Source organism: Neofelis nebulosa, chromosome 1, assembly GCF_028018385.1.
Source record: "Neofelis nebulosa isolate mNeoNeb1 chromosome 1, mNeoNeb1.pri, whole genome shotgun sequence".
Taxonomy (NCBI): domain Eukaryota; kingdom Metazoa; phylum Chordata; class Mammalia; order Carnivora; family Felidae; genus Neofelis; species Neofelis nebulosa.
In genome coordinates, this window is record NC_080782.1 from 106,430,010 (window position 1) to 106,445,546 (window position 15,537).

Below are 15,537 nucleotides of genomic sequence, written 5' to 3' on the forward strand. Positions count from 1 at the left end.
GAGTGTGAATTTTCAGTGGATCCGGGATTTTTTTTTTCTCTGTTGTCCAAGAGCCAAGAACCCAGATGGAAAGTACCACAAAAGAGCACCATTTACAACAACTGCAAATGTCTTGGCCCTCTAAGAGTTTCTAATTTTGCCATATATCAAAATACTAACATTGCACTCATCCTTCAGGGCCTGGGTAAACCCAACTTAGCCCACATAGTGCTCAGTCCCCAATACAACCACATGCCCAAGTGCCCACTACCACTCCTCCTTCCAAACTCCCATGGGCTTTGGCTCCGCCACTGAGAAATTCCACCAAAGGCACCAAAACTCCACTCGTTCTTAAACAGCTCAACCCCACTCTCCCCACCACTACCTTCACATGACCCTCAATCTGGGTTCTCTGCTATCCATGTTCTGTGGAAGTACTGTTCCCACTACACACATTTCACTGGGGCCTTACCTTTTCCTCAAACGTGTCAATAGCCTTCACTTGCAGTTGATGACCTCAGACTTTAAATGGGTTGTTAACGCTCCAAAGCAATCCTACCACATTTACAGCTCCTTTCCTGTTCTCCAAGGCCATGTGACTTCCCTCTCTACTAGACTCCCATATAACCCTCCCAACTGCTACCCAGGGGTCTCATCATGCATGGAGAAAAGCGAAGCTACAAATCTATTAAACTACCTACCTTTTATCAAGCAAATTTATTGACAGCAGTGATATGGAAATGGGACATTTAAAAATGAAACTTCTTATTCTCTTGAGATAAATGTAGATTTGTATGCAGTAGTAAGAAATAATATAGAGAGAACCCAGGTACACTTTGCCGGGTTTTCCTCAATGGTAACGCTCCGCAAGACCATAGTGTACAATAAGCATTAGGATAACGACTTGGACACAGTCAAGATACAGAACATGTCCATCAGCAGAGGATCCCGCATGTCATCGATTTAGAGCCACACTTACTCCCCTCCCATCTCTCCCTCCTAAAGCCCCTGCAACCGCTCACCAGTTCTCCATTCCTACAAGCGTGTCACTTTGAGAATTGTATACACAAATGGAATTATACAGCAAGCTTTTTTTTGTTTTTAATGCAGTCTAATTCTCTGGAGATTCACCCAGGCCGCCATCCCCATCAATAGTTCATTCCTTTTTACTGCTGAATAGTATTCCATGACATAGATCCACTTTTGCATCCTTTCTCGCCTCCTTCCTCTGATGACAAGAAAGGAAGTGCCCCTTCTCCCATAAAAAAGCCCACCTTCTTACATGTACTCTGGATACCTTGCCAGGTTCCTGCGGAAGCCCTTTACTTTGGATTTCTTCACTGCCATTCTCAACACCTGACAAACATGCTCACATGGACCCCATGCTAAGAGGTCTCCTTTTGACCCCTTAAACTTTTCCAGCTCCCACAATGTGTCTACTCCCTTACACAGCAGCACTTTTCAAGAGAGCTATCTACACTCAACTGTCTACCCACTAGCTACCTCTCATTCCTTAACTACCTTTTGCTCTTAACCCACTCCATTCTAGCTTTTCGTCCCACTTCACTACTGTCCCCAAGGTTATCAGTGACCATACTGCAGATTCCAATAACCATTTAGAGCCATCTTCCTGACATGGAGACAATTCTTTCCTTCTCAAAATACAACTCTCCCTTTTTGCGATCCCACAGTCCTGACATACACAGTTAGCAAAGGGAAATTACCACATTCTATTTCTTTAGTAAGACCTATTTCTCTCTCAGGCTTCCCCAACTCAGTAAGTGCCATGTTGCCATTGACTCTTGTGTAGCTGTACAAATAGGCAACGGCCCAGAAGGACCATGCTAGTCCCCTCACCTTCTCCCAAGAGCAGCACCAGGCTGGCATTTGGCAGTGACCATGTGACATAATCTTGACAGAAAGAATGTGAATGGACAAGAAGAATGTGTCTCTTCTAGGCTGGGACTTTTAAGAAGATGGAAAGCTTTCTCCTTTTTTTTTCTTACTTCTATCATCCAGAAGCAAAGTATATTAAGGCCATAGGGAAGAACAAAACCAGAAGATGGAAGGAGCGTGGGTCCATGACTCAGCATGAGGAAGACAGCTGCCTGCTAACCAAAAACATGTACATGAGTAGGAAATAAATAAGCATTGTGATAAGTCACTGATAGGTTTTGGTTTGCTTGCTATGGCATTCTAACACACATCATCATTGTATAGGCATTCTTTGGATGAAATTATGAACATAAAAAATCTAGGGCATCAAGGAGAACTTTTAGGAGCAATATTTGCTAAATACCAAGGCTACCCATAAAAAAATGAGGTCTTATTTTATGTAAATTTACTTTAATCTGAATTCTTGGTCTCACCCAGTAAGCTAAGGAGGCCTCTAGGATGGAAAACCCATTAACCTCTACACAGCACTAAAACACAATGGCCACCAGGTTAATTTTAAAGAAAAGAAAAAAAAAGCTTTTTTTAGGATAGGGTTGTGTGTTTTTCTTTTCCATCTTAAAGTAAAATTCACTCTGAAATGCTTTTAAAAATTTTTCAGATGTTATTCCAAACTGATTTCCATAGTCCAAGAAAGAAAAATGTCTCAATATTTTCCCCAAGATAGAACACCACGACGCTGTTACAAATTCTAGTTTATACTATCTACAAAGTTGGTTTATTATTATTAGATGCAACTTGCAAACATATATAGATTCCTTTGTTTTACACTCCAAACAAGCCAGTAAGTTTTGAAAAACACAACTTTCCTCATAAGGAAAAGAATCCTGCCTTTTCTGACCATTAGGGCTCCAATATGTATCATAGTTGTGAAATTCAGGACCTGGATTGAGGACACTGCTTCGCATATCAAGAAGCCAGGACTCAAGATCCTGAGGTTCTGTCCTTCATTGTGCAGCTCCCTTGCTGTGAACTGTCAGGTACATTACCACATACTTATGCCTAGACTTAAGGGTCTGTATAATGATTAGAATAACACTCCTCTTACTCATCAGGGGGTTCCCAAAGCTCAGTGTTTACACGATGCTTCTGGTTGCCTACTTAGCAAGTTGCAGGCCATAAAGAGAGAAGATAGCTTTAGCCTCCAAAATAAAATTAAAAAAAAAAAAATCAGGCAGAGTTGAATACTGTCAACTCTGTGTTTGTTGTTTAAAAGCTAGCCCTGGAAAAAGAAAAAGTACTGATAGTTTGTCTACATTTGTCTACATTAAACAGATATCACTGTAATAACTAAAAAATAGGTAAAGGCAAAAGAAAAATAAAGAGAGAGAGAGAGGCTTGAAGCATGCCTGAGCTGGTGGATATGCACTCTCATGCTCCTGTCTTTTACCAGAATATGATGCCTTGCCTAGCTGCTGGTCCAAGAAAGAAGACAGACACATTGTGCAAATCTGGACTCAAATAGCATCCTAGACCCAATCCTAGCAGAGCCCAGACAAAATGATCCAAAACCCAGCTGACCTGCAACCACGTAAATAAGAAATACTTGTCTGCCAATGAAAGTTTGTAGTTATACAATATTGTCACCAACTGATAAACCACTTAATGCCTCAGGAAATCTCAGTGGCAAAACATGTCTCATGGATAGAACTGCAGGGTGTAAAAGAATGCCATAACATCCTTCACGTGCCCATTTTTAAAGGGAACCCAGTCAACAATCATCCCAGAAACTGTCTTCCTCCCCCTTGTTATATATACAATTATTTCCTTACATTTATAGCAAGACCTAGGAAGCAATCAAGGCCATGAGACCACTGAACAATGGGATTTCATATTAAAAACATATTGGGAGACTATGTCAATGCTACAACATATTCTTTTACTACACGATATTTAATGTTTACAATTACTTTCCATTTTATGTGTATACTATAATACGTTTAGCCAATATCTTTTGCCAGGTAGTTATATGATAAGCAATTTTAATTCTAATAAATGATGCTGATCTAAATATCACTATTGTTATTTCTCTGCACCCATTCACAACTATTTCCTTGTGATGAAATGGGAGACATAGAATGGCTGGGTTAACAAATGTGTAATTGTTTAATTATTAATTGTATAGTTTTAATTTACTTTTGCAGTTAAGGGACCAGGATCCCTATAGATTGAGTCAGCCCTGGATTCCAAATGAGCAAAGATTTTCCCCCCTAGCATTTACTCCAATTAACCCTGCTGGAGTTTACTAGAAACCTACGGGTACCTACTGCATTACAAACAGTGCGGTATTTACAAGAATGGACTTCGGAGCCACAACACTCAGGCTCAAATCTTGGCTCTGCTGTTTGTGAACACCATGATCTTGTGCAATTCAGTCAAACTATTTGTTCCTCAGTTTTTTCATCTGTAACATGGGGATAAGACTGCCCCTCATAGGGGGATAAAGATGTTTAAGAAAAAATTAAGGCAATAAATGTAATTCCCTAAAAACAATGCATGCTACATAGCAAGCTCTCAAGGTTAGCTCTCATTATTATTAGTGACAACTAGATGAAAACATCATAGATCTTCCCCTCAAAAAGCAGAGTTCAATGAAACTTATCAAGGATAACTGAGTGGCAAAAATTTTAAGCTATAAGCCTTCACAGAATCTTTGTTTTAAGGAAAGCAGTAAACAATTGCCAAAGAAAAGAGTCTTTTAGATTAAAACAAAGCTAAGCAATATGAAGATGGCTGGTCTTGGTGTTACAAAATATATCAGGTACAGATTTCTGATGGCAAAACCAGTCACTGTGACTTAATTAAGTTTAGCAACAAGTATATCCCAAGGTAAGATCACATGTGATAATTCACAGGTGCCTAATACTAGTAGAAACTCTTTCTTCAAGATCAGAAATGATGTTTTCTTTCTACTGCAACCCAATACTGGCACAGTGCCTGAGACAGATAGAAACTCAATGGATAAAGGATCCAAGCTGATGTTCAGAAGTCCAAGTTCCCCACCAAGTGCAAACACCCCAAATTCAATCCATGCTGCACGTAATATTCATAGCCACCCATGGCTGGGCTAAGGGCTTGGCATAAATTCTTTCATTAAATCCTTAGCTAAGCTATTTAGAGGACCAATTAGAATGTTTTCTTCATATTCTAATCAAACTTACAAGAAACTGTTTTTAAAAACTGACATTCATGAGATTCTTTTAAGCGCTCTCTCTCTCTCTCTCTCTCTCTCTCTCTCGGGCTAATAAACATTTTTGAAAATTACATAACCTGACATTTAATCATATAGAAGTATATATAAAAATGTAAAGGTGATTATAAAAAAATAAAACAGGGCCGCCTGGGTGGCTCAGTCGGTTAAGCGGCCAACTTCGGCTCAGGTTATGATCTCACGGTTCGTGAGTTCGAGCCCCGCGTCGGGCTCTGTGCTGACAGCTCAGAGCCTGGAGCCTGTTTCAGATTCTGTGTCTCCCTCTCTCTGACCCTCCCCCGTTCATGCTCTGTCTCTCTGTCTCAAAAATAAATAAAAACGTTTAAAAAATAAAATAAAATAAAATAAAATAAAATAAAATAAAATAAACTGTATATATAGCACACTAAGTTTTTAAGAGTAGGATTGCTAGAGCTATTGAGATTATGAAATGGGAATCAACTTCAGATTTTTTTTTAAGCTGTAGGCCAAATTTCATGACTCAGGTCATTTATCTGCATCAAGAGCTATACCTCTGCATTGTTTTAAAGCTTTAAGTGTACTCCTCTAGCAAAAATTGGAGAGAATCATTACTGCCCCTCCTTTTGGTCAAAAATAGTATAACCAAAGTAAGTAAATTTCCTAAGTGAAATAAGGAAAGGGATGAGTCTTTTAACCATTAAGATTTAATTTCTCCACTTACAAAAAAGGGTTGGACTAAACAATGTTTAGGATCTCCCGCTTAAAAAAGCAAATGGTCTCAATCTGTAAAGGAAAGCAAAGAAAAATATCCTCACAAGCGTTCAAAGAATATCAGTATAACTCAAATATGAACATTTGCCTAAACTTAGTGAAGTGAAGCAGTCTTTGGTGAATTTCTTCCCCTTGGCCTGACGTCAATTTCACCCTGCAGTATGCCACAATGGGTCAAATGTTCTAAAGTCTACTGAGCCTATGACAGAATCCTTGCTGTTAGCAGAAATTTATCTCTCAGAAGTCAAAATCCAGGATTCTCCAAAAAATGTGAATAACTCAACTTACTTTTCAGACCATTTAGGAACTGGCAGAGAAAACCTGTCATACACAGAGAAAACTCTGCTTTGGGACTTAATAATCTGTTTCTTGGGCCCCTGGGTGGCTCAGTCGCTTAAGTGCCCAATTTTTTATTTCAGCACAGGTCATGATCTCACAGTTTGTGAGACTGAGCCCCACATCGGGCTCTGTGCTGACAGTGTGGAGCCTGCTTGGGATTCTCTCTCTCCCTCTTGCTCTGCCCCTCCTCCACATGTGCATGCTCTCTCTCAAAAACAAACATATAAAGAATAATAAAATAAAAACCAGTTTGTCCAAAGATATTTATATTCACAGAAAAAGGCACTCAGAAAGAAAAAGAAATAACCTTCAGTGATTTAAAGTTGAATAATATGAAAAATTTATATGGTGAGTTACTTCAAAGCACTTTAAATTATCTTAGGCTGGCTATGTTTCAAGTCAATACAAGTGATTTGTGTTTTCTCTGTATTCGAAAAAATTTTAAATTAAATTTAACAACATGATTGAAAAATGGGTGAGAAGGAAAATAAAAGGATGAAAGCTGTGAAGACATTTCACAAATGATAAACAAACGTCCAATAAGCACATGCAAAGATGTTCAACACCACTTAAGTCATCAAGAACATACAAAATAAATCCCTGATGTGATATGACTATCCATTAAAATGGCTAAAATCAAAAAACAACTCAATACATGGCAATACCACAAGCTGGCAAGAATGCAGAGCAATTAGATTGCTCATCTGTCGCTGGTGGGAATGTAAAACGGTACAATTTTGGAAACAGTTTGGCAGTTCCTTATAAAGTTCAATACACACTACTGATGCATGCACCAACACAGATGAATCTTAAAAACATACTGAGCAAAAGAAGCCTGACACAAAAGAACATGTACGTTTGATTCTATTAATGTTAAATTCTCGAGGTAAATCGAATCTGCAGTGAGGAAAAGCAGATCGCTGGTTGCCTGGGGCCAAGAAATGAAGGAGGAGAGCAGGAAAGACAAAAACAGGGCACAGGAAAGGTTTTATATCTCGACTGTGATGGTAGCTACGCTGGTGTATAAAATTTGCCGAACTGGGGCACCTGGGTGGCTTAATCAGTCAAGTCTTGATTTTGGCTGAGGCCATAATCTCACAGTTGGTGAGATCAAGCCCCACATGGCGCTCTGCGTTGACAGCGAAGAGACCTGCAGAGGTCTCCCTCTCTCTCTCTCTCTGCCCCTCCCCTGCTCTCTCTCTCAAAATACATAAACATTTAAAAAAGTAAATAAATTTGCCAAAATCTGTACACACACCTGCTTTAACAGGTCCCTTCTGTTGTATGTCAACTTTCTCAGTAAAATCCTCAATTTCAGAACACGTGTCCTCCTTAAGACCCATCACCCACTTAGCTTGTTAGGATGAGGACTGGTATAAATTAGTGATGAACCCCTGAATTCTATGCCTGACACCAGGAAGGAGTACACTGTTTGTTACCTAAGTGGAATTTAAATACAAATTTGAAACAATAAAATTCTCAATTTTACTGCTCTCTGGATTGCATTAGATTTCACCAAAGGGTCTGCAGAGGGCCAGGCCCATTCCAAAGCAGGCCAATTTTCACACCACCTGGGAGGACCCGCCAGTGAGTCAAGGCAATTCCTCGTCTTGTGCGTCCGTCATTCAGGACTCACCTGTGAGAGCTCCTCCCAGGCTTCCCCGCCGCAGCTCTCGCCCGTCCTCACTCAGCTGTCTTTTAAACTTCAGTGACTTTGCAGGACCAGAAGTCACATCCGGGGTGCTGCATTTCCGAAACGGCATGGGCGGAGGTGACAGTATGTGGTCAAGCTGTAGAAACAAACACAGGGGCATCACAGGCTGAGGACACTCTCAACACCCACCAGCCCCCTTGCTTATCCTTCTCCAAATCCCTCTCTCCCAAGCCTGTTCCTAATGTGGTTACTTTAGAGAATTCAGGGTTTCACTATTGTGTCCTACATCTGGAGCACATTCTGGCGTACCGCAAAATCTCAACAGCAGTGACGTTTAAAGTGCGGGTCCCAACAAATTAGTGGGTCATGAAACCAAATTTAGCAGATCTAAGCAGGATTTGTTTAAATGTAGCAGAAGTTGTTAGAGTCCAACAAAGGAAAAGCACAGTTTCATGAATTGCCTGATTAAGTTATACTTGTGTGTGTGTGTCCTTACTCACTGTGTAAAGTATATGTCTTTCTGTGGGCCATGATGTCTCTAAAAAATGAGTAGTATTGTTCTACAGAGAACCAATAGATCACTTCTTTAGTAGTTCACAAAAGAAAATCCACAGGCTTCTGGTGCTCACAGATACATGCAGGGAAGGGAAATTTCTAAGCACCACATCCCTTAATGCAAATCAATACATCCCTATATCACTTTATAGCCTTTTAAAAGAAAACCTGTCACAAGAATCAGAGAAACTAAAATCACTTCAAGAGACAGCTTTCTACAAAAGAATCCCTTGTGTCACAACACTTATTTCAAGATCTGTCCTCCTTTTCTAAGAAAACCTTTCAAACTTGAATAGGGCCACATCTTCTAAAATGTTCACCTTCAGAGTATATATGCAATATATATATATATATATATATGTATATATATATATATATATATACATATATATATAGATGGTTACTGAGGACAAAAATACTCATTTGCATATACATCTATCCAGATGGTTATTAAGAACAAGAAAGAAGTACAAAAGGTATTCGTGGAAATTCCAAATGCCACAGAAAAAAACTTTGTAGAAATTTAAATTCAGACAAGACTTCACTAGCGCTGCTCAAATCTGAGCATTTTTAGGGATGCTTCACTGAGATTTGCTTTGCTTTGTGTTCATGGGTAGAGAAACAGCTATCTGGTTATATCTGTCTGAATTTTTGCAGATTAGCACTATCATGGATCTATTTTGCCTACGTGGTGCAGCATACTCAAAACGATGGCACAAAAAGAAATTTAACCCTGCCTATGAGTAACTCCTCCCAAGCGCAGTGGGGTAAAGCAGACCTTACTGACTCAGCTCTTACAAGATGTGTGCTCCCCCAAGCTCACTGTATTCGTTAGTAACACCCAACATCTGGGCTTCAAGCACTTGTCAGTAAGTAACCACCTCAAACTCAATACTGGTCAATTTCTTACTGTATTTCATGGCCACTTAGTATTATTGTGAGAGGTCCTCGAAAAACTAGCAGTGCCTCCACTCCAGGATCAAACCAGATCAGTAGGGAAAAGATCCCAGATTGTACTTTTGGAAGCTATTTGTTGAGTCTGCTGTTCATTACAACAGCATCCTACTTAGGACAGCCTCTAAGAAGGAATTGTATCGAATTTTAGATACTCTGGCCTCAAACCTTATGGACACAAAATTGGAGCAAGAGAACCCTGGACAGTGACACATCAGCTACTGGAAAACGCAGAAAGCAATCAGTGGTTCAAATGTGGTCTGATCATTATACAATGTAGAAGTTATTTTTGCCTCCTTCATGGCTCCATTTTATGCCTTTACTCTGTTTTTTTTTTCTTTTTTCTTTTTTCTTGGCAATGACAGTGAGCACCCGTATTCCCTTTACCACATTTTGCCATACTATCTTTGCTCTCTCTTCTTCTGTCTTCTCCCACACCCACACAGTGGAGAGTTGCACGCATTATGGATCTTCACCCCCCCAAAACTTCAATATGCCTCTTCTAAGAACAAGGACATTCTCTTCAATTCTCCTACCCTGTATTACAGGTATCCTTTTAAGTGTCTCAAATCTTTCGTTATCACCTTGAATTATAAATAGTAGGGAAAATATAAAATAAGATTCTACCATGTGGACTCAATACTAGGAATTTGCTTCTGCCTTAAAAGGAAAGCCTGCAGCCACAAGGTGGCAATGTGTCACAGACATTCAACACAACGTTCCCCAATAGCCAGCTACTGGATCCCGTAAATGCATCCAGAACCCCTGAGAGTATCTGAGTGACTTGGAGTCCATTCCACTTAGTTATTTTCTCCCAATTACTAGTGGCAGCTGCATAAAATACAAATATTTATTGTTTAAGGGTTCATCAACTTCTGCTACTTCTTTTTCACCTGAAGTTAAATTTTTCAGCTTGCAGAATTACAATTACTCTCTCTGGGGAAGAGTGTTATATCACAAGTTAACAGAGGGTGGAAAAATAAGAAGGAAGATAATTCCTAAGTAAGAATTATGTGATTTCCTTACATATTTCCAAACAAATGCAGGCGAGGAAGGAAATCAAGAAAAAAGTAAAAGAAAACAAACAAAAAAGAAAATCTATTTCATCACATATATAGCCATGAGCTATTAGTCCATAACCCGGCATTTCTAATCAGAACTGCAACCTCAAGAGGGGAGTATTATTTTAAATCTGGGAAAATGGAGTCAGTGAACTGTGAGGGCTGTCAACGTTTCAAACACAGTCTAAGGAGAAAAACCTGTAAGCGTAGCACCATGTTCCAGGATCCCATTTCCTTCTTCACATCAAATCACAATCCCAACAGGGCTCTCTCTAAATAGATCATTTTTCCAAATTTGCTGGCTTGTCAGGGGCTCAATGTTCTTTCTACAATTAGTCAAAGCTTCTCAAAATGGTCCACTGCAGCCCTGCGATTTCTTTTTCATTTTTTTTTGTCCTGATTCAAACACTCATACTCCAATGGCAAATATTTCATCACACCCTAGAGCTTATGGTAGACATCAAACTTATCACTTCAGACACAGCCTTTTAAAGGATTCCTGTTTAATGTTTTCCAACTTTTCCAAACTCCCCACGTCTTTATACTACAGGAAGCTCAGCTAACGACAAAGCTGGTCTTTAAACCAAACAATGAAGCCTGAACTTATCATGCCTGCTTCACAGACTTCTAATTTTTGTCACCAAGCAGACAATGCATTCCTATCAAGAGATAGCCCTCTTCCCTTGTCACATACTTACCTAGTCGCTGCTAGCCACAAACTAGCCTGCAAAGACACATTCTCCAGAAATACAACCTTACCTCATTCACCAATAGCAAATATTGATTTGTGGTGGATCCCATTTGCTCAAAACTTCCCAGTTTAGTTTTCTCATCCTCCTGCAGTTCCAAGGACCACAAAACAGTTTGAAGAGGTCCGGTGGCATATCATGAAATGTCGAAGTCAGACAGGGACCAAACACACCACATACATGTCAACAACTTCTGTTGCTAGCAGTCTATCACAGGAAGCATGGAAGCATCTTAGAGAACAAAGGGTGTACAGAAACTATAATACAACTACTAGAAGTCTGATGCACATTTAGTGCAAAGTTTCCAAAATTCTCAGTCCTATTGAGAAGCTTATCACCAGAACTCCGCATCTGTGTTTTTTGAGTTTATCACCTCCATTCACTGTTGGCTGTTTACAATGCTCAGGCTGAGAAAAAGAGAAGAACCCATCACTGTCACAATATGGCTTCTACCATCAGTGAAAATGAATTAAAAGTACAGGTAGGAGCGCCTGAGTGGTTCAGATGGTTAGGCATCCGACTCTTGATTTCAGCTCAGGTCATGATCTCCCAGTTGGTGGAATCGATTCCCGAGTAGGGCTCTGTGCTGACAGCATAGAGCCTGCTTGGGATTGTCTCTCTCCCTCTCTCTCTCTCTCTCTCTCTGCCCCTCCTCCACTCATGCTCTCTCTCTCTCTCTCTCTCAAAAAATAAATTGAATGAATGAATAAATAAATAAAATGAATGAATGAATGAATGAATGAATGAAAATACAGGTAAAGGCAAATTACCAAGGAATCTTGATCTTATTTTTAGTGTCTCTGCCATCCCCACCACCACCATCTCCAAACACAGACCATGGGTTTATTCTTCTATGGCTACAGCCCCCAGGAGTACCGTCCTCTCTTTCTAAAAGGGCATATCCAAACTTTCAATGAACATTCAACTTGCAGCCTTCTTAACTATTTTCTCCAACCTCCCCTCCAGATACACTCACACTCGAGCACACAAGTTCTCTAATTCACAGTTTCTACACTATCACAGTGATCATATGGACATGAACCCGTTTTTCCATTTTCAGTAAATTGCAAGTCCTTTTATCTAGCTAGTCAAGTCACAAACCTTACAATTATTCTGAACTTCTGTGTTCACTCCATATCCAATTCCTCTAAACTAGCCTCCAAAATACACATATGCAGAATCCAATCACTTCCCCATTCCTACTGCTACCAAGCTTATCCCTGCCATCCAGACCCGTTTCCATCCTTGTCTCAGCACAGCAGCCAGCGACCATCTAAAACATAAGCCAGATGCTCCACATCATCTGCTGGGGTCCTCCGGCCTCCCCTTCCCCTCACCCAGAGCAAAACCCAAAGTCCTGGCAATGCCCTATGGGTCCTTCCACCTCTACTCACAAGTCTCTGATCCCACCTGCTATTTCACTTGCTCCACCTTGGCCTGTTACCACACCTCGGTGCTCCAGGCATCTTCCCACCCAGCACCCTTACCTTGAGCATGGCCTCTGCTTGAGACTCACTCCAGATATTAGCTATCATGCTCTGCCCGCCCCCCCATCAAACTCCCACCCTCCAGGTCTCTATTCAATAGTCAGTCTTCCATGGGGGGTTCTCCAACTGCTTTGTGTAAAACAGCATGCCCACTGCTTCGTTCCCTTCTTTATGTTTCTTTTTAGCATCTCTCACCCCATGTTAGATCTTCTATATTTGTTTTCCTTCTCCCACTAGATCCTAAGTTGCATGAAATTACATACTAGTCTGTCCCATTTGTCCACTGCTCTACATAAAAGGCACCATGTAAACATTGGTTGAAAGAACAAATGAATGGCAATCTCTGGTATTTCATTTAAAATATAACCAAAAAACAAAGACCACGTACAATTAACAGTTTTTACTGTTGGACAAAGCTGAATAAGATTACATTAAATGTTACTCAAGGTGAAAATGCTAACTGCGGTCCACAGCATTTTGACAAAATTGAACGTTTCATGTATGAAAAAGACCCTGAGGTTATAGCAAACGTCACCTTTTTAAAGAATCTTTCTATATACAAACTAATATGCTAATTTTTTTTAACACCGCTGCCTCTGAAGGTGATTTCTAAATAATGAATTATGCGGCCTCTTAACTATATCCTAAGGAGCATATTCAGTTGTGTCCATCAATCCAAGCCTTTCCCTACACTCTCTTCTCTTTGCTGTAATTCCCCATTCATTCCCAAGATGTGGGACATGCATTTTAAAGACCCATCCAGAATGCATGTGCCCTAAGGCCAAAGTTCATTAGTTCACCTGGATCATCAATGTCACTTGCATACACAATGAGGCTCACCAGTAGTCTTTTTTATGCTAAAAAAAAAAAAAGAAAGAAAGAAAGAAAGAAAGCACAGAAAAGAAAAAAGAGTAAGAGACTGACTAGTAACATGGGGTTATGAAGACCAGGTTCAGTTATTCTGTTTCTTGATATTAAATATTCTAAGAAACTTAAGGTATGAAATGAATAATTAACAAATTGCATAGACTATGCTTATAATCTTAATTACCTGTTCTACTGCCTCCATCCAAAAAGGAATCAAATGAGCAACCCGAACTGACTGTACTTCACAGGGTTTTATTTACTTTTAAACCAAAACCTATAAACATTTTAAAATTTGACAGAATAGAGTTCTATCTTTAAGACAGTCATTACCAGATTCATACTAATTTCGCAGTAGTTAGAAAAGTCAACGCTTACCATCCTAATTAAGACAATTAACTATTTCTATGCTCGTTTCCTCACCCACAAAACGTTAGTAGTAATACTATCTCCTGTGGTTGTTGTGGAGATTAAAAGAATTCCTATACGCACTTAAAACATGCACAGAACATAGTAAGTGTAGAATAAATGTTAGCTGCGCTAGTTATTGAAATTGCCATAGAGGAAGTCACCTCATTCGCAAACATCTCTGCATGTGTACTTCATCACAAATGGTTTGCAAGGAAATTAAACGGATTACGATTTTACTGAGTTGTCTTACTTTTCTTTATGGCTCAGAGGAGAACTTGGCTTGTACTGCTTTACAATTATTTCCAGCTGTGGTTCTCAAGCTATAGGGTGTTCAGCGTGCATGAGGCACAGCTGTATGGAAGGAGCCTAACCCAAATCTGAACTCTCAGGGGCAGCGTCACAGTGCCATGCCTTGGCCAAACTACTTGACTCCTCTCTCAAGTATGAGCCTAAGAGGTGGGGAGGATACAGGTGGATGATGAATGAAAAGGGCTTAACACAGTGCTTGGCACGTTAAAGCACTCATTAACTGAGAATGCTGCCCATAACTGTCACCGTAGCTCAGCTCAAGTTCCGCTTTCTCTCAGCTTGTTGACTGGTAAAGCATACGGCTTTCACCTGACCCTTCTGAATGGCACCTCTGAATTCTTACCTCTATTCTACACTATTCAAATCGAGAAGAAACATTTCACAGGCTCACCACCGCATGAAGAATATGCAACCTTCCTTTCCCCAGCATCTTAAAATCTAACTACACAGACTGAGTCAGACACTGACTGAGCTACCATCTTGGACCACGCTGCAGGGGGGCCCATTTATTTTGCTGACTCTCATTGTGGACTGTGCCACCCAGAATGCATGTTTCCATTTAATGATACTGTAAGAAACAGCCATGGAAGTTCTGCATGTATCAACAAGTGAGGAAGGACCTCTATTAGTGCCCTCCATGTCAAGAATCCTCCTAATGAAACAATTCTGTTAAGCAGTTATGTGCCAAGTTTGCCTCTGGGCGCGACAGCAGACAAAACTCCCTGCCTGCCAGAAGCTTCTTTCTGGTTGGTGAGATAGAAACCTGGAGAAAAGCTGTTAGGTTCTCTGCAGTACTATCAAGTGTGCTTCTGCTGGCTTATAGTCTGCTTGTACCCTGGAAACCCCACACAATTCATTACAGTTCTCTCATTCAACCGCCAGAAATCACAGGGCAAAGCCTGGGCAGCCCATCACGACCAACAGTGGTAGGTCCAATCTCCATCAAGACTTCATGGGCCCGGGGGCGCCTGGGTGGCGCAGTCGGTTAAGCGTCCGACTTCAGCCAGGTCACGATCTCGCGGTCCGTGAGTTCGAGCCCCGCGTCAGGCTCTGGGCTGATGGCTCGGAGCCTGGAGCCTGTTTCCAATTCTGTGTCTCCCTCTCTCTCTCTCTGCCCCTCCCCCGTTCATGCTCTGTCTCTCTCTGTCCCAAAAATAAATAAAAAATGTTGAAAAAAAAATTAAAAAAAAAAGACTTCATGGGCCCGGTTGCTGCACAAACTTCACTCTGGATTCCACTTTACCCTCTGCTGCGGACCGTTTGTGTTCCCCCCAAATTC

At 40.5% G+C, this 15,537-nt stretch overlaps 1 protein-coding gene across 7 annotated transcripts in view; it reads right to left on the reverse strand.

The window, feature by feature from the left end:
* MAST4 (microtubule associated serine/threonine kinase family member 4) overlaps nt 1–15,537 on the reverse strand; it is a 568,580-nt gene that overhangs the window by 414,548 nt on the left and 138,495 nt on the right. For all 7 annotated transcript variants that reach the window (XM_058730754.1, XM_058730743.1, XM_058730735.1 and 4 more), the window contains exon 2: nt 7,851–8,004. In XM_058730754.1, the coding sequence (XP_058586737.1) occupies nt 7,851–8,004 (154 nt within the window). The remainder of the gene's footprint in view (nt 1–7,850; nt 8,005–15,537) is intronic.